This window comes from Chroicocephalus ridibundus, chromosome 2, assembly GCF_963924245.1.
Source record: "Chroicocephalus ridibundus chromosome 2, bChrRid1.1, whole genome shotgun sequence".
In the NCBI taxonomy this organism is placed as follows: domain Eukaryota; kingdom Metazoa; phylum Chordata; class Aves; order Charadriiformes; family Laridae; genus Chroicocephalus; species Chroicocephalus ridibundus.
This window is the reverse complement of record NC_086285.1, coordinates 93759010-93779276: the sequence shown is the minus strand read 5'-3', so window position 1 is coordinate 93779276 and position 20267 is coordinate 93759010. Positions and strand designations below refer to the sequence as shown.

The window sequence follows — 20267 nt, the reverse complement described above, 5'->3', positions numbered from 1 at the left end:
CACTTGCTTTCATTTCCTCATGTTCCATCTACTATGCGTTGGCTATTTTTCCCCATTGTGCATGAACTGATATTTGCATTCCTATTTTCACCATTTTTCATAAATTCACCTCTTTACCACGAGGTAAAATCTGTGCACGGAAACACTCGGCACGCTCCCCTTTTGCAGACGGTCCTGCAGTTTGTTCAAAATCCGCAGCAGTGCTCCATATCCTGCTGAAACTGGGCTGCTGAGTGTTATAGGGGACATTTTCCCCCTTTTGCCGGAGAAATATGCAGCAGGCTGACTTCTCGAGTTCCACTAAACTGACAAGATTACTGACCAATATAAGTGGCAAACTCAGCTTTGCCGATGGATAGATTATACTCGCTATTCCTTTACTATAGTCTGCCTGTTCTTTAACAATAGCTTTATTTATGCGGTATATTTCTTAAAAGTAATGATTTTTTTAAAAGCAGAAAGCTGTTAAGTGTTACAGAAATAGCATTACTATTAGCCAACAGCCCCAAATAAACCTAACATGAACAAAGTAACAAATATTTCTGGTAAGTTGAGAGGTGACTGTTTTAAACATCAGCTTTTGTGCCACTCATTATGTTAGCGTTTTCCTATTACTAATTGATTAATATTCCCCATCAGTATTTCCGCATAACCTCAAGAGGTAAACAAAATAAAAACTTTTGACTTCTCTCTAACTGGTAATTGACATACAAGTTTGGAGTTTTGCTGTATTTGTTTTAAAAGCGTATAAAATGAATGAGGCGCATAATATAAACGAGCAATTGGAAAGACACACTGGGTTGTGTTTATTTTCTCTCTGCGATGGGAGTTGTTTAATGTGACACTTCAAAAGACTGAAAATTTACATTTCCAGTGTGGCTGAGCAGAGTTATTTTTTCTAAGGGAAGAGGACTCTGGGAATGAGTGGCTGTTTTCTCAAAACTGAACAAGTTACACACTTTCTGGAGCAGCACTTTTACCAAAAATTCGTGAAAAATTTGAATTCTTGGATAGCCAGAAAAAAATAGTCTGTGATATTCGGTTCAATGCTGTCTCCCCAGTTTGTGTTTTTTTTTTAACGCAGCAGGAATACAGGGCAGAAGGTGTATTTTGCAGACAGAAAACCCAAAGTAACACGGGCTGTGAAAAAAAATTCATTGCCTGATAAGGGGAATAAATGGAGTGTTTAGTTGGACTGCATTAGATTCTTAAATAATATGTGCCCTCAGAAGCCTCCTACGTATTATGGAGCTATTGTAGTTTAAATATTACAGTTACCGCCTGAAGTACATCAAATACTTTACAGTCACGACAGTATCATTTATATTACACAGTATAAGAAGAGAAGAGATTGTTTTCTAAAGTGAGTGAACCTTTCATTATATCTTTTTCTTTCTTATTTGTATTAAAGACTTTACTTCAATGTAATTTAAACCCGGCTTTCAGTTTTACGTCTCTGGAGATCATCTAGTCCAATATCTTGCTGAACGGAGGTTCAGCTACAGCAGGCTGCTCGGGGCCGTGTCCAGCCGGGTTTTGACCATCCTCAAGGATGGAGACTCCATGACATCTCTGGGCAACATCTTCCAGTATTCAATTACCTTTACCGTATGGTTGGGTTTTTTTAATCTCCAACTAGAATTTCCTGTATTTCAATTTGTACCCAAATACATTTCTCAGTTACTTTTCTTATGAAATTCTTTGCAAATCTCCCTATGATATACACTTCTGACAGTGTAGCTATGTTTTTCTATGTTTTCTATTGTAATGCTCGGCTCCTCTGTCTCGGATCTCCTATCTTTCCTCTTTTTCCCCTTGAAATCTCACGTAAGTATTTAAGTGAATACACCAGCACTTCCATTTTTGTATTTTAAATGAGTAGTACAAAGAATCCTATTACACACTAGCGCTGCAATTTTATAATTACCTGAAAGCACCTAGAATATCATCTCTTCAGGCACCTACTTACATGGGTTTGAAGCCAAACTCGTCTACAGTGCACTCCTACAAAAATGGATGAGGCTAACCCAAGAACTAATTTGTCTTGATTTCAACTGGGAAATCAGCAGAAGCAAGTGAAGTAGAAGCAGAAATCTCATATTCATGCCAATGCAGCTACATAAGAACATCTGAGAAGAATATTCATTATCCAAGCAACAGACCTTCAAATACAGAATTATTCATGAGTGATCCGCGTGTCTGGAAATACAGCTTTTATAGACACAACCCACCTGCAAAGCTGAAGAACTCCTCAGACGCAGGATGCATCACACTGTTTGCACTGAAGCGAAACCAGCCGAGTACTTAGGCTTCAGTCAGGAAGCCGATATCCTCTGGAGTCTGGGTCACTGGAAATGATGCAGATGGCTTTTCTCTTATTTTATAAAGTTAAATATGAACAGGTGTATTACATGACCAAATCATAACATTTAGACAAATACACGCGGCCACAACAGCAGTTCTGGTTTTTTGCTTAGGGATTCAATTAGTTTAAAGGTGAATGGTCTCCAGTTGCATCCCATATTACCTAATTTTTAACCTTAAATCATTTAATTGCCACATTTTCGTTTCCCACTCCTATAAAGAGAGAGTAAGATTTCTGTTTTAACCCTTTGTCTATGTGAAGTGACATTATGCAGCAGGCTGCAAATCTCGGCTCCCCGGCTCCATTGCCCCCACGCTGCTTGGTGCAGTCACTTTTTGGAGTTTGGCTCTCAGGGTCTTGCGGTGTGTTTGCCTCCGTGCTGGGGTTGATGACAGTATCGCTGTCTGCTGGGTCTGGCTGGCATGGAGTTATTCTAGAAAGCCTTCTAGAGAAAATGTGCAAGAGAAAATATTTGTAAAAGCTACACTGGAAATACACACTAAAATATCCTTTAACCTTCTACTTACTACTACAGCGAAGGCAGAACTTACCAAAAGAACAAAAACTCAAGCCCTGGGAAGAAGGATAAAGCTTAATAAGAGCCTTCAATGAAGGAGACGTGAAGTGGAAGTAGTCCAAGGTGAGATTTCAACAAACTTAAGCATTATGGCCACACGCTGAAAGATACACAATTCTGAGTCTCTTACGGTTTCACTGAAAACACGTGTGTCTCCTAAAAAGACACCAACCAGCCTATTTGTTTGGAAAGGCAATCCCACACTGAGGTGTAAGTCCACTTTCTCTGCTCTTACTCACGTCACGCAGCTGCGTTCTGTGTGGGTAGTTCCGCTGTCTTGAGGAGATGCGCGTGGAACACCCCTGTCACTCGTGGCACTTTCTCAGAGCTGTGCAGATACCTGATTTCGGTAACCAGAAGCCTACACAGAGCTAGCCTTCTGTCGTGTGTCTACTGAATCTTATGAAATGGATAGGTATACTTAAAAGAATACAATTGTTAGCCAAATTGTACCTCCTTTACTCCCAAATAAGCAGCATCTCACTGTGTTAGAGGTATACAATGAATAAGGTACTCTTTTTATAAAACGGCAAAAAAAGTATTTATGTTTGTACCTGAAAGTGTACTTGTGGTCTAGGTACAAAAGAGATATGAAACGCTTCCTCCCTTCTTCCAAGAAAACAAACTATCTGTAGTCTGTGTCACCCTCCGCTGCTACCAGCAGACCGAGTGACAACCCAGGTATAATATTTTCTGTGTCCCTGCTAGGAATTACAGCCACTGGAGAACGATACTTCCAGTGCAATGTTTACATATGTGCACAGCCACTTCTGGCGAAGTTATTACTTACTTGATTTTTGTGTGATTTAAAACAATTTAAATCTAATAATCTGTCTTCCCTTCTCCTGTTCTTCTTGTGACTAATACCACGCACGACTTTGCCACAGGGCTGTCTGCGCAAGAGACAGGAGTTTCTCGATTTCTGATTCTGTCACTCCTCCTCTTCTCCCGTACCATCACTGGGAAAAATATCGCCCACTGACAGACAGACACATGCTCAAAACACAGACGTGAGGTGATAACTGGGATCCACTGAAGTCACTGGCAAAAATCCCACGGTCTTCAGAAGTACCGGAAAATCACATTTCTTATGGATGCAAACCTGGTAACTAGGTTATACCATGGGAGTAAGGAGCAAAGGGTAGGTTGTAATTTAATAAATAGTCGTCTGGTTTTAGATATTGATTCATTAAGTCTAGCCTCTAGCAAAAGCTTAAAGGCAAGTCCATGTTTTAAGTGTTTTTTTGAGCCGTTGCCTTAACAGGTATTCAAAGCAGATGTAACGTAGGAGTTGGTGATAAACTAAACTAAAACCAACACAAATCTCAGCAAAGGCTGTTGATGGCTGAAGCAGGGAGATGTGATTCACCTCACACGCAGTCAGGGTCAGCTTCTGTGCTAAAAATCCTTTGATGGATTCAAAGAGTTGGCTCAAAACCTTCCCTCTTAGCACACTGCGTCACAGACCCTGTACAGATTACCAGAACGAACCAAAAAGTTGAACCAGGCCTTCAGGGGATGGCACAGCTCTCCTGACCACGGATTCGCAGCGTGGAGCCGCATCAGTGGAGGCTTGTTGGGCTGCTCCAGCCCTTCCAAGCTGCATTTCGCCACATCCATTATGCGTTACGTTAACGATGCCGCGTGGTTACTTACCATCATTTCCACCAGCTGGGCGATGCAATATTGTTCACGTCACAGAGGAATCTGTCCTGCTGTAAAGTGTTATGTCTGAGCTGAATATGAGGAATTGATTTTGAGAGACCAGTTTCACTGTTACCCACTGCTCCAGGTTATCTCCACTGTGGACCAGTAGATAAACACCCGTGGAACTAAGAGAAGGAACTGACCCACTTCTACACTACAGCAATATTCAGAAATGAGCCCATGTTCTCTGAAAGCAATTCTACTCCATTTTTTTCAAAAGTAAGAATGTTGAATTTTTGTCATATGCTGGCTCTTTCCTGGCCGACTAAACTGAAGAAAAATACCAAACAAACCAAAAAAATCCCAAGGAAACCCTCATGTGATGAAACTAGAACAGAAACGTCATGTTTTAGCCATGGTGCACAACAGGACAGGCAATGATACAGTACTTTAATCTGTATTGTCTATATAAAACATTTATTTTTAAGCTCTATAATGGTATTATAGAAATACATAGAATATTTTATAGAGTGTATTTTAGTGTACTCACTGTGAAAATAACACATTTATTAAGACAGGTATTCGTATGTCCAAACGTTTGAAATATATGCACTTCTTTGCCTTGCAGTATTACGTTACTTTGAAAAACAAAATATCAGTACTTTATTCTTTGCTCCTCACCAGAATCTTCTCATTCAGATGTCCCTGGGTCATCTAGGGTGCTCACTGCTGGGAGATATTTTATAAAAACCACGAAAAGTACTTCAGATTTGTAGATCTCCTATATCTGTTTGCATTCATGTCTAGTGCACATAGCTTGCCGTTCAATTCTCCAAGTGCCTTCTTCGTAAGTACAGTGACATATAGTGCATTCATCAGTTTTCACCTCCCGGCCTGCTGGAATGACAAGGGTTTCTGCAAAGCAGTTCGGGCCTGAAAAAAGGAAAGAGTTTATTACGTGATGCCCACAGCAGACTGTAATCCAGCCCAGTTCAGTTCACGTCTTGAGGACGGAAAGCCTGACGCAAAGTGAGTGACGCTGGGCACAACAAGCAAAGGTGGGCATCGCGCACGCGGCATAAAAGCGGCAAAGAGAGCAAGGGCCCTGCGCTCTGATGTGGCTGGACATTGTCAGCACGGGCCGTCCCACCCTCCACAGGGCAGGGTGCAATAAAGCCCTTCTGTGAAACACGCAACCATGACGGAGACCCGGGCACAAATGGACGACGCAGATGAATACAGATCTACGCCAGAGAAAAAGCCAGCTATGGATAATGCGACAGTGCGACTCTAAGCTACTAGAGAGCTGACTATAAATGTTGTTACTTTTTCTCCATTGGAAACATACATTGTGTGTAGTAATCAAAGTATCAGATTAGCTTATTTTCCATATCCTGTGAAAACAAGTCCTTTCCCAGTAGAACGGAAATAGCTCCAGACTCTTCTGAATGAAGACGCTTTTCATGTATAAAATGAAATATTCCATCTTATGTAAGTCAGCAAGTCTACGAACACCCCTGAATTACACTGAAATAATGTCATTTCCAGGGAAGAGGCAGGAGAACGACCCACCAGCATGACGTTCACAAGACACATCTGGTTCTTTCAAAAGGCGAAATCCTCGCATCTCTCTGCTGCAGAAGGCTGCGAGTGCTGTGTTACCTACAGTTCTATTAAAAAAGAAGTCCATTTCTGCCTTGAAAATCTGCATGCGCTTGTAAAGCGGCACTAAACCCTACCAATCATCTCCTATCCATACACTGGCACGCCCCCAGAGGAACCCGTCCCTCCCGTGCACGAAGCACACACAAGAGCTGCCCAGGCAGAGCCTGGCCACTCAACAGCACCTCGGTACCACCATCCACCACGGAGGGATGTGCAGCGGGGACCAGCAAATATTGACTGGATGCAGCCGAAACACTTGAAAAAATACGGGTGTGCAAAACGCTTATCAACTGCCAACCTATTTGCCACGCAAGTAAATAAATCACAGATGAAATTCAGTCTTCCATTGCCAGTGGTCTACTGTAAGAGCTAAGGCAAACAGTACGGCCTCTTCTTCTAATACAAAGTATTTCTTTTTTTTAAGTGCTCGCTCTGAAAACTAAAGGCAGGTGCACGCTGCACATTTTAAAATACAAACCAAACAGTTCACAAATCAATTTTAATACTTATCTCTTTGGATCAGGTTATGTGTTTGTGTACTGACACAGCAGCTTGAGAATTAGTTGCCAAATTGACAATAATGAAGGTCTTTCCTCAAGGAAGAAGAAAGAAGAGACCTGCAAGACTTGCAGAAATTTGTTTCACCAAATCATACCCATTAATCCTCCAAATATTTAAGCCAGTGTTTTGTTTTAGGACTGACTGTTGACAAAGATTTCACATGTGGCTTCTTCCCTAGTTTTGGGTGGCTTCTGGCCCATTCAAGGCTTTGGATGCAGTACGGATACCAAAATACAGCATACCTCATGTAAAGTTACCTGCTTTACTAGCTCAATGTTCCTGTGGTACGTTTGTGTTCGCAGCTCCCTCAGTCTGTCCATGTAAAGTGCCACCGGGTTGGACAACCCAGGAAGGAGGACTCTGGGGTGGGAGACCTGCTCCTGGGTCCCACCACACACTGGGAGATGCCCTGCCTTTCAGCTGAGATAAAGCAGCATTATTAACTATGCTGTCCTTGGTGGAACTTTAAAAGATTTCAACTCTGACCTATACAATTCTAATTACCGTTCAGTTAAACCCAGTATTCTTCTTGCACCTAATAAACTTCACTCCCAAGATGGGTTTCACCCACCCATTAGGTAAAGATACTTGCATGTTTTGCATGCTGGCCTGTAAGAGCCCCAGGATTTACAAAGCTATATTAACAAAGAGTTAAAATATTAAAAGCGGAAACTACTTTCCATGGAGAATTTGCACGAAACCTACAAGACCACTTGAAATTTAAACACAATGCAAAAGGCACAAGAGGAACCAAAGTGATGTCAATCCCCGGTGCAGGATTTATTTCATTCTGGGAAAGTAAATGTTACAGGGTATACTTGGTTATAAAAATCATCCAGGGAATGAAATGAAAACACTGCAACACGCGTAATACAGTTCACTAGGATTCAGAATGTAAATGCCTCCATTCACAATTAGCAGCACCTTAATGCCAAGCGTGACTACTCCTTCTTACATCAGAAAAGTTATTAAACGTAAAGATACAGCAAGTTATCCCTAAATTGTTAAATTGTTTAATACGGGGGAAAGCCATTGCGTTGGTAAATTTACAGAAGAGCAGTAACCATCTACTTGAGAAAGGGACCCTACGAAAACAAATGACAGCAACAAAGTATGTTATGGAGCAAGCTAGATTGTTTTTTAGTATCATGCAACTTTTCTACAGAAAATTGCCAGTCTTCTGGTTCTTCATTTGCACCCATCATTACTGTAACTGCAAATCCTGTATAGTACTTAGACTGGCATCTTTTCCTTTGCAGTGTTGTGCGCAACCAACATTGTCGTTAATGTTACAGAAAAGGTCATCAATGAAAAAGCTGAACTGATTATATTACAGCAGCACCATGCACATAAATTCCAGTACAATATAGCGTCCAAACAGGGGAAAATAATCCCACAGCTCTCCTTTTATCATTTCTCCACATCCTCAGACTTCTTCTAGGGAAAAAAAAACCCTGAGCTCCACCCCAAACCTCATCCAGTTTTCAAGCTGTATGAGTTAGTCCTGGCTCTTGATGCCCTGTGGCTCCCTTCCTACCAAGCAGGCGACGCTCCTCCCTTTCCTTTTCCTTTGAGGAGTGGCCACAGAAACCCGACATACACGGCTGGACCGGCCAGAGCAGACCAGCCTGCAGCGATGGGGGACACGTGGGGTGGCAGCGTTGGGACTCTCAGTGTGGGGCTGCCCCGGCTGCACCTCCGGCAGCCCTTCCCTGGTCCCTGCCAGTTGGACAGATGGTTCTGATGAAGCAGCTCATGATCTGATTCTCCGTCTGCCTAAAAAGACAGTGGGGAAACTGAGGAACTGAAGATTTTAAGCAGACACTGGGGCAAAGAGGCAGAGCGGGCACACAAAGGCTGATGTTAGACTCAGGAGTGCCATCTCCTTGTCTCCCTTAGCAGAGGGAGGCGGAAGCACGTGTCTCCTCCACCTTCAGAGCAGATAAACTGCCCTGAAGGCATGGCATTTGCTGAAACTACTGCTTTACTTAAAACTGGGCAGTTTATATTGATTTAGCAAGATTTGCAGCTTCCCATCACAAAGGGCGAGACACTTTGTGAGTTTTAAAAAAAGTCTGCAAAATTACCCGACTTTCCACATGAAAAGCACTTCCAAGTAAATCCGGGCTGTTCCAACTCCGAAGCGGTGGTGGGCTTCCTGAACCGATGTTGCTGTTGCAGGAGCAGCGAACAGTGAATTTCTCCTCCTTGGTCTACAAAGCAGGCTGCCTGCTTTCTCAGCTCCTGCTTGATAACAGCACGGCTCTGCCCGGCTTTAGCACCCAGTACTCGTTCAGTGCAGCAGTGGCTTGTTTGAGCTTGTTTGATCTTCAGTACGAAGCTCCTGGGCCCCTTCCCCAGCCGTATACACTTATATAGCTCTAAGGAAGTCAGCGGTGCTGCACATCGTCGCAGTCGATGAAGATCTTGCCATATCACTCTTAAATCTGGCAGAAAATTCAATATGACATATTGTACCAATTCCGAGCGCAGCTTGAAATCTACCACGACATCATTTGTTTTCCTAAAGTATATACTGGCGCTGTCAGACTCCGCTTGAGCCATGCCATGCTGGTATCAGCAGAGATTTCTTTCCTAGGGCTAAGGCACAGTTGCTGCCGTCTCAGCGATGTCTTGAAGCAGCGAGTTCAGTGCAAATCCTCAGTTCTCACACTGAGCACCAGATTGGCACGCAGCTCTCGGCTTCCCCGCATCCGAAACGGGGAATGCTAGCTTCCAAAAGCAACATTTATACTGGGATCTAAGGAACTAGGAAGGCATGTTTGGTGGTTAATTCACTGAGAGTTTATGGCAGGGTTCTTGCCTCTTAAATCCTTAAAAACTAAAAAAGTTCAAAAATCTCATTGGGGTAAATGCTGCCATTGTAATGTTTCTCAAAGTCCTTATGGTGGTCTTGTGAAAAGCTCCCAATGACTTATATTTTATGCTTCCGTGTCAACAAATGCAAGCACCTAATTAAAATGCAAATTTTGTTATCTCGGAAGAAAACAGCCGATCCCAATTATCAGCAGCAAATGCCCAAGCCACTCACCTACAGCAGCAATAGCACCTGTAACCTTGACAACCTCGCAAGAGGGTCTCTGAAGCTTCTCCTCCTCCTCTCCTTCTACAAAACCCCAGCTGTGCTCTACAGAGCTGCGCCTGTTTCCTCTGCAGCCCGTCCCTGCTTTTGCTTGGGCACGTGTTCCCATCAAGTTAAAAAATATAAGATACAGCAATTTGGCAAATCGCGTTTTAATCTACTGTTTTCATCGTGTGTTAAGCCAAATTATGGACAAAGAAATCTGTTCAACTGCAAGTTAATGTGTTTGCCTGGAGAATAAGTCACGGCAAATTTTCTCCAATTAGAACTACAGTGACAACCTCTGTAATGTAACACTTTGATGTAAGACTGCTTTGGGCTCTGGTTTATACTAAATTCGCTAATAGCTGCCCTTTTAATAGCTCCTTGCAGCAGTCAAACGGGTCACTTGCAAGGTACCTGACAGCAGACCTGTCTGCCCTGACAGTTATATGGCATTCATCACTGTGGTATTAGAGCACTTTGTAAATGACACAACCTCAACATTTAGCTCAGTCTTTTTTTTTTTCTTTCTTTTTTTTTTTTTTTCAAGTTTCACGGAGAGATTTCCAATGGTTACACCACGAAAATACAGATCCTACTCCTTCTTCTCAAAGTTTTGAGAAGCGTGAAGCCGTGCTGGGTGAGATCAGGGGTTCGCCTGCACCTGCAGCAGCCAAAAAGAGATAAATGGGGAAGTGTATGGGAACAGAACAAGTACGGCTCCTAAAACACGCACCCAGCTTCCAGCACTTTCTGAGTCAGAAGCTTCATAAATGGCTCCTGTGTGCTGAGCTAATGGAGTTAATGGGTGGAGTTCATAGATTTCTGTATGATTAACCTCTCCAAAATCCTGCTAAACCCATATATACAGCACTTGGTGGCAAGAAGGTCCACAGCTCTTGCACACAGGGCAGAACAGTTTTCTGTTGTTGTCTGACACCTTCCACCCGCTACCTAAATTTTGTACGCCCAAATCCTCATAGTGGAAGAGGCAATAACAACCACCCCCCTCTTCCACGCTGTTCATGAGCTTATAGACCTATACCATGCTTCCCTTCCCTCCCATCACCTTGCCTGCAGCCTGAGGAGGCCGGTTCTGCACCCCCACCATCCCTGCTGACCTCCCCACACCTCTCCCAGTTCTGACACCTCCTTTTTGAGTTGTGAGGACCCGACCTGTGCACCATGCACAAGCTGTAGCAACACCACAGACTTGTACAGTAGCACAGTGATATTCCCTGTTTTGCTTCCCATTTCCCTTCTGCTTCCTGACATCTGCCTTTCTGTTGTGGCCACTGATGAAAAAGTTGAGCTGATATTACGAATTTTATACCAGATAGAAATCTTACAGAAACAAACATTTCATTACACTCAAGTCAAATTCTGATGCAGCCTTTCTGCGTTACAGGAAAGTTTCACTTTCCCACAACGGTACTTGACAGTCTTCCATGTACAGCAAGAGCGTTCCTGTTGTTCAGCAATTTCAGGAACATGCCAGGGAAAGCGAAGCCTTCCCTCCCATCTTTCAGATCTTTCTTCTTTCTGACATTTCGAGACTTCCTCCAGGTTCTATTGCAGATGCCAGAGAGACTAACAAAGCCCCGAGATGAAAGAGGAGATGCAGACAAGCTCCCAGCCTGCATTTCAAGCCGTCTGCCGCTGCCGATGGCCCGGGATGCCACCGCACAAAACCAGGGACTCTTCCGCACCCCAGCTGGCAGTTACACCTGAGAGCTAGGACAGCCGAACTATGGGTGGTGGGTGGCTGTGCCTAGTTCCCGATGAGCTGGAATGAAGTCCCTTACTCACCTGCCAAGACATTTGAGATGGGTTTCGAGATGTGCCAGCACCGCATGGCAGGACAAAATAAGGCTGCTCCACCATGTGGCACCGCAGCAGCGAGACTTCGAGACGCAGGCATTACCTCCCTCATCCCTCTCAAATCTCATCGCTTCCTCCAGAGATGGCATCTGTACCTACTTTGTGCCCTTCCGATCTCTAATCTCTTCTAAAGGGTCTGTATCTCACTGACTTGATTTTGTTTCCCTCTCATGCGGATATATATAAAATACCTCTATCTCCTGCGCGATGTCAGCTCGAAAGATAAAGCACAAAAAGCAGCTGGCAAAAGCAGCCTGTGACTGGGAGTAGAGCGGACTCTCATTCTCTCACAAAAATAAGTTCATCACCCCTGCTGCTGTCACCGCGCCAACCGCTCCCAGTCCACTGCAAACTTTTACTCGCCTCAGTACCTTTGGACGCTACCGAACCGAGTCCAAAAGAGAGTTTTCAATTACGGAATAAGGATTCAGGTAGACCCAATTTTAAGAGCAATTTGGGACCCCGAAGAACCATGTACTATTTCTGTAGTTTATTGATGCCTTAAGATCCTGGCAGCCAGAGAACCATGGCAAATATCCTAATACCCTTCGAGTTTATGTGTGTGTGTGTGTATATATATGTGAGAGGGAGAGGAAAAATAAAGCTATTCATCCATTTTGCAATTTTACCTTGCTGCTATGTGAAATAAGAAAAAGGCAGTGTGCGCAATGTGCTACATTTCACGAAAGCAGCGTTTTGTTCATGTTAGATAGAGCCTTGGTGCTTTTAAAAATAATAAAACCCCTCCCTCTGTTAGAGTCACGTTTTGTTAGATGCACAGGGAACTGACAGATTGGAAGAAAATCTGCCAAGGGCAAAACAATTAAAAATAACATTTTGCCACCTAATTTAGAAGGATGGGCACAGCAGCACCTGCTGTGAGCAGACAGACAGAAGGAAGCTCAATGAAGTTCTCCTGTAACTAAACGGGGTGATGATGTCCTCAGTGGCACTGCTGTGACAAAGCGGGTATCAAAGCTCGGGCACTTGCTGTGGTCTAAGTGTGCCTGAGTGTGTGCGCACGTGTGCGTGCAGGTGCTTTTAATCTGGAAGATAAAGCAAGCTATAATCTTACTTAGGCCTGGGTTTTAATATTTTGCTTGAGAGACCCACAAGCCCTGTTTATGATTAAGTTCTGTTGTTTTACTTTTTCATTTATTGGATGTGACAGCACTATTGATTAATGCTTTGTTCCGGCTCCAGCCCTAGAAATTGGAGGAGTGTCCAAAAATCCCACAGAACACAAAACAAAGCCACCACAGCCACTGGAACGATCCTTTCCACCACCGCTTTGTCTCAATTTTGATTCTCCATCGCCTTGCACTTTGCGGTGACGTTGGTATCCCTGGAATGACAACGCCAGTGCTACGAAACCAGGGCTGCACAGTTACTTTTGCACAGATAAGAACTGCTTGTGGGAAGGGAACAGTCCATAATCCTGCCGCCACTGCTGTCCCCTTGGATTTTCATGTGTATTCAGAGAGCAGAATTTCAGATATCTGCTTTGTATAAGCAGATAATAAAAAGAAGGAAAAGAAGGAAATAAAAAGAAGGAAAAGGAACATCGAACACTAAACAATCCAATACCGCATGAGCCAGACAGAAAACCTCGGAGCATCAAAGCGCCCAATTAAATAGGAGGCTCGAGTGCCACTGTGCTGCTTTCGGCTGGGATAGGGTTAATTCTCTTCATAGTAGCTAGTATGGGCCATGTTTTGGACTGTGCTGGAAACAGTGTTGATAATACAGGGATGTCTGAATTACTGCTGAGCAGTGCCTACACAGAGTCAAGGCCCTTCCTGCTCCTCACACCACCCCACCAGCCAGCAGGTGGGGGTGCACAAGAAGTTGGGATGGGGGCAGCCAGGACAGCTGACCCTAGGGGTCAGGGATATGACCAAAGGGATATTCCATACCATATTGCGTCATGCTCAGCATATACAGCTGGGGGAAGAAGGATGAGGGGGACATTTGGAGTTACGGCATTTGTCTTCCCAAGTAACCATTACGCGCGATGGAGCCCTGGAGGTGGCTGAACACCTGCCTGCTGATGGGAAGTAGTGAATTAATTCCTTGTTTTGCTTTGCTTGTGTGTGAGGCTTTTGCTTTACTTATTAAACTTATTTTACTCTTCCGATTCCATCCCCCGTCCTGCTGTGAGGGGAGAGAGCGAGAGGCTGCGTGGTGCTTAGTTGCCAGCTGGGGTTACACCACCACAGCCATAAAAATAAACTACATCAAACAGCTTCCCTTATCAGAGAAAATATAGACAGACTTGAATACTCTACTTAAAATGATTTTTAAAAGTCCTGTGACTTATAAAGGAATATCGTGTTCCACTCAGAAACAGCACCAATTAAACATCAGCTGAACATTGTGTGTACGTTAACAGAAAATTATATAAACACGTAGAAGCCAGCAAGCCACGCACCAATTTTGCGCTCAGCTTTCTTGCAGCTCAGTCACCACCCAGAAGATTAGGAAATTAGAGACACGGGGCTCGAACACATGGGGAAAACTCATGTCAGATGCCTCAGACAACACAAACCCTTGGGGGCTGGCCCTGACACCTGGGACCAGGTTTCCACCCATGTTACACTGGCAGAAAGCCGCCTGCCCGTGCTCCCCCCCAGCTCTCTGCTCCCTCCTGCACCAGCCAGGCCAGACGGTGAACCAGCCTGGGCCAAAGCCGGCCTGGACGGGAGGAGGGTGGTTTTGGTCCAGGACGTGCCCTGCAGCGCAGCATCCTGCAGAGATGCTGATGCTCGCGGTGAAGCGGAGCCCCGGCAGCTGGATGGAAGAGTGGGGGTATGCAGCAAAAGCATCGTCTACCTGCTTGGAAACTATTTTGGAAGCCCAGAGAGGGACGTCATGTCCAAGAAAACAAGCCCGACAACGCATGGCTAAACTTTCCCTTGGTTACAGAAACTGCGGAAGCATCGCCAGGCACGGTGGGGACAGACGGACTGACGAGGGTGGTGGGATGTTGTGTGGGCTGCAGCAGGGTGAGTGGCTGCCCGCCCCAGCCGTCGTAGCATGGGGGCTTAAAAGCTCTGCTGCTGACCTTAACGGGGCTAATCCTTCCCTTTCTTAAGCTCTTTATTCATCCCGGTGACCCTGCCAAGCTCGGTGGGGTTACTGGGGGCCTGGTGAAAGACCTGCTCAGCACTAAGTCATCTTCCTCGTGCTGGGAAACACCGGCTTGCTCTTCAGACTAAGCAATGCCTTTGTTGGAAGAGCCTCAACAAGTTATCCTAAAAACTATTATGCAGATTTAAATAGGCTGCACTTCCAAAAGCAGGCGCTACAGGCCGGTAATTTAACGCATCACAGACCTGCTGCAAACACTGGAACTAAAAGCACATTTTAATTAGCCCAAGCACGGCAGCACTGTGGGCTGCAGCGTCCATCAGGCAGGTTAGTTAGGTCGCTGAGAAGTGTACGGTTAACTCAGGCTGTAACGCACAGGATTGTATGTGTCCTGAAACACATACTAAATGCCGGATGGTAATGAAGGGAGAGATTTTGAGAATTATCATGGAAAAATCCCTAAAGACTCCGACTAAATTGAAAGCTAAAGTGGTACCGAAGTAGAGTATAATGCTGCTTTGGCAATGAAGTGGAATTTAAATCAGTGCATTTTTCCAGTCACTATAAAACACTGAGTAGCGAGAATGCAGTACGCAAGGATGGCCACTGGCTACGTACTGCTACAAGGAATTATTCAATCAAACCAACAAAACATTATCAGTCAAGCATCAGCCATTTTTTCACCGCATGTTTAGAATAAACACACTGAATACTGTTAAATCAGGGATTATCTTTCTTACCAAGAATGATTTATATCAAAATACTGAACGTAGTGTCATTCAGATCCAGACAGACTGTCACAGCAGACAGTGACAACTCTCCCAACTAAATAGTTCCCATGCAAAATTAGGGGGTTTGTAAGGGCTTGGTTTGGCTTTTTTGTCGTTATTTCGAGTTTCGGCATCATAACCGATGCTTTTGTTTTGTTTTTTTTTTGTTGTTGTTTTAGTTATCACCTTAGGGGCTTGCCTACAGAGACAGCTTTCCAGCCCCTTAGCCAAATTCACCAGAGTTGGTTTACTCTGGTTGCAGCTGTAAAGATGCACCTAACACCTCTCTCTCTAATCTGCTTGAGTGATACACGCTAACCTAGGAAAAGGCACCTCCCCTGAAGGAGCAGCGGTTTGGGGGTCTCAGACACCCGTGTAACCCTCTGATACAGACAAGCTGTGAGCAACCTTGTCAGCTGCAAAAAAAGGGAACAGAAATCGAGAGTCTTAAGGGGACAGAGTTTGTGCAATCACAGAAATAAGTGGTCCGTCACATCTGAACTGCTCAGCTTCATACCCACAGACGTTGGTCCCGTGGCAGTTTCTGGACTGTATCTGCGACGTTGTGCTCATTTTATCCATTTCCTTCGAGTTGCATGACAAAAGGTAAGAAGGCAGCCAAGACCAATCCCAGCGTAACCGTTATTTAAAACATAAAAAAGCAGTTCCTCAAAGGACTTTTAAAAATATATATACTGAAGACTGACCGCTTTCTCTCCCCTTCTAATTTAGAATGTTTCCAAAAATCTGCCTCCTAAAAATAGCTAAATAACACCCTTTATGACAGAGATAGAAGTGAAAGGGATCTATGCCAAAAAAAATTATAATCGTTGGCATGCCATACATCACTTTAAAATGTAATGAGTTCTAACAACATCTTTGCCATGCATTGTTAGCTTCATTGGCTGAAATAAAAAGCTGTACTTCTTAAAAGCAGGTGTAGCGCATGACAATCAAAACGGAAACCGAAGAACCTGTTTACTCCCCAGTCCTAATGAATTACTACTATCTGTAGGTGTGAAAATGTACAAAATATACCACTGTAACTGCTGATTGTTTTAACATGATACTAATATTATGTGAATATAACTGTAAAAAACAGAGATGTTAAGTTTTCCTATGAAAAAATTCTTTATCAACTTTAAGATGCACCTAAGTTACTTTGCAACTGAGGAAAATCACAGTCTTTTTATGAGCAAAAGAGAGGCTATGCTTTGCCCTCCGTGCTGCTGAATCAATAATTCTACCTTTTCTTCCCCTTTAATGATTTTCCCCTGGTGGTTATGAAACACAGCGCTGAGCTTGCTTTGGAAAGACTGTATTTCGTACCCGTTCAGGAAGGCGAATAGAAAATACCAGAAAAACGCTGCCGTGAAGAGCACACCCTTCCTGCCCCTGGTACCCGGAGCAGCTCTGCTCCCACGGCCGGCCAGGATGCCACCCGGGGAAACTCTGGTGTCGGTCCCTACCCCAGCGCACTCCTCCTGGACACCCACAGCCCTGGGGACAAGTCACTCAGCACCCAACTTTGCCACCTAAAACTGAGGGATCTGGTCCAAGCCAGCCCCGTGTAGAGAGGGAAAGGCAGAGGCACCTCCAGGGAGCAAGGCATTGCATCTCCTTCAGACAGGTGCTGAAGGAACCACAATGGTTCCCGAGTCTGGTCTGCGGGTTGTCCCCTTCACCTGCAAGCAGATGCCTCCCTCACGTTTCAGCCCAATTTCTGACATGGGCTCATACTGCTTTCTTACTTTATCGAGGTCTTGCACAGAATAAAGACTGAGACGCTAGAATAGCATAGCAATTTGGACAACGAAAATACCCAGGATAGGAAGGGGTGCACCAAATAATAGCTGTTGTTCTGTTGATCAGGAACTGTCAACAAGTCAGAGCTGCAAGTTTAAGACCTCATTCCTGAGGAGACCTCACATGCTCAACTTAGGACCATGTCTAATGACACCTGTTTAGAAATGCAACCAGGTACTAAGTAAATCTACATATATTTCAGTTGCAACACAGAAATCCATCACTGACTACCAGAAGTTCATTCCCTCTCATTTCTGTTTGCATCATCCTTACGCGACACATGAATCAACAACTGGCTAATGGAGGTGCTTTGGGGTAGGAAGACTGGGAAAGCAGAAGACAGGAAGGCAATTCATTGCAAAGGCAAAAGAGCAGGAAACCACTGCCGTGGGAAGAAACCAAATTAGTGGGATTGCAAGTAAGAAGGAAAAAGGCAGGAAAGCAGTCACAGCGACTGGCAAAATTATTTTAAGGGATCATCTCTTTGTGGAGATGGAAAGACAGGTGATTTGAAGTGAGAGACATGAATCGTGAAAAATATGGGAACCGGTTTTGTTAAATGCAAAGACTGTCTCTCTGAGTCATACAAATCCTTTCATCTCAGAGAAGTGCAGCAGCACAGAAATTGCATGTCACTCACAAGGGCAGACATAAAAGGATATGCACTACCCAGAAGAAATCTTCCACACAATATCATTCAACTTCTTCATTTCTGGACTTAATTTTCCCATGTGCTGCAAAGTTAAGACCACCACGCGATACTGCAGCGCTCTTCTCCTGTGATGCTATTAGCACACTCTCCTTCTTGCCGTTACACAGGCGTGTGAAATTGGGAAGAGCACAGCAAAGGAGGCAGCCAGCCCCCTTAGAGCAGCCAGAATTGGATGTACATGGACGTATGTCGGCTGGGTCAGGGTCTAGCGAAAGAAACGTAAAGTTGATGATGACAAGCTGCACATTTCATTCATCATTCCTGCTGCCGCTTTTTAAGAGGTATCAGTGGATCTAGTTTGTGTATTTAGCCATCAGCTGTAATGTCAAAGGGCAGGCTGTTTTGGCTAGGAAGATGCAACAGTTCATCCCAGTGAGACAGCACGATACAGACGCACCTACAAAAGAAATCAGGGCCCATTTAGAGCCTGCCGTTTTTAGCCAACACAGGCTCACAACCTAAGCAGCCAAAATTCATATAATGGAGGTTGCAAAGATGTCTGCTCCTCTGAAAAGGAAGAGGCAAGATATTCCCAGCCAGCAGCTGAACTATTGAAACATCCTACCACTAAGCCCAAAGCACGTGAGGGCGCAGGTGCTACCAACATTACTGAAGCTCCTGTTCACAGGAGTACCCATCAAGCTCCAGCAAAGCAGCTCTGGGAAAAGTAAGAAATCATATCGGGCCTCTTATTACATTAACGGTCCAGAAAACTGTCCTGGCAAAAACCAAGCTAGCTTCCAGGCAACGCTCCCCAAGATGTCCAAACTGGCACTGGGAGCCTGGGCTGCTTCCTAGATCTCTCTATTCTTTTTTTGCCGGCACATCAGACCTCTGGAGCAGTAACTGAGGCATGAAAGCTAGTCTTTGTATTTACAGTCATAGAATTATTGTAAACCTATTCTTAAATATTTCCACGCATTATGTGTTTCTTGTAAAATTATCTCCAAAGGCAAGTATTATGGAAATAAAAATTCTGGGGGAGAAACAGCTGGTGCTTTTATGTTTATCTGAAAGCTATGTTTGTTTTCTCCTAGGCAAAACCAGAGCCTTAGGAAATTGTAAATGATTCCCAAGACACTTTGAACTGATTTTCATAAAACTCAGATCAGCGCACTAGAAAAAGAGTAGTAAATAAAATAAAAGCGGCAAAACTAAAAATTACACTTTACTTTTCTAATGAAGTTATTACTCCAAAATGTCCTACAACAAACAATTAAGCACTTGATGTATGATTACAATGTTAGCTACTCCGTTCATCTTTGGGGTATTCTTCTGCTCAACGGTGATAAAAATGATCACCGCTCACCTGCTACATACACAGCATAAGCAAAAGTAAGACCTGGGAAGCTGGTGTGGAATATGAGTTACTAGTTTACGTAACCCCCCTAGAAGACAAAACTAAATTAAAAGGAGGAGCTCTTCATTACAGAATGGATCAAAGTGTTGTAAAATACTTTACAGTAGAGCGTTCGGAGACATGGAAGGCGATGTTTCCCACAGAAGAATCGATGACCTAGCGAAGGGGGAATATCAGCCCAAGAGGAAGAAACCACCAGCTCCTCTGACTCATTCCCTTTTGCAAGGTGTCGTTTATTCCTGTCTTGCTCAGGGGCTTAACTTGCAAATATTCCCTTTGCACTTGATATTACATGCTTTAGTAGCACAATAGGCACTTGTAAAGTCTACAGCCATTAATGGATTAGTAATTTCTTTTCTCATTCTCATTCTTTATTACAAGTATGTGTGTAATTTATGCATGTGCCATTGAAATCCGTGTAGTAAGGTGCATAAAAATGAGTTCTGTAAGGACTCTTTGTGAATGAAAGCTTTGGATGGGTTTTCAAGAGAGGATGGAGATGTGGTCGGGAGAGGAATATTCTTAAGGGGAGTCTCATTTCCACTAGAGAATGCATGAAGACTGGAGGACCGAAGATCCAGTCCACAAAGAGCAAACAGCTTAAGAGTCATATGCTATCATCTACACTGTTTTCCTTCCCATATTATTTGTACCTTTTCCTGCTTATTGCATTGTAAACTCTTCAGGGCTGAGGCTGTTTCTTTCACATTTTTTTTGCGTAGGACCTTGCAAGTTAGAGCCCAAATCC

The 20267-nt window shown here is 44.0% G+C and overlaps 1 protein-coding gene across 4 annotated transcripts in view; it reads right to left on the bottom strand.

Moving 5' to 3' along the window:
• Nucleotides 1-2714: 2714 nt before the first annotated feature.
• The window catches only part of VWC2 (von Willebrand factor C domain containing 2), a 60755-nt gene continuing 43202 nt past the window's right edge, over nt 2715-20267 (bottom strand). For 2 of the 4 annotated variants that reach the window (XM_063326218.1, XM_063326217.1), the window contains exon 4: nt 5041-5522. In XM_063326218.1, the coding sequence (XP_063182288.1) occupies nt 5371-5522 (152 nt within the window). In that variant the 3' untranslated portion in view covers nt 5041-5370. Of the gene's footprint in view, nt 2811-5040; nt 5523-20267 lie in introns of those variants that run through there. The other 2 variants (XR_010069968.1, XM_063326216.1) reach the window with 2 other exon arrangements.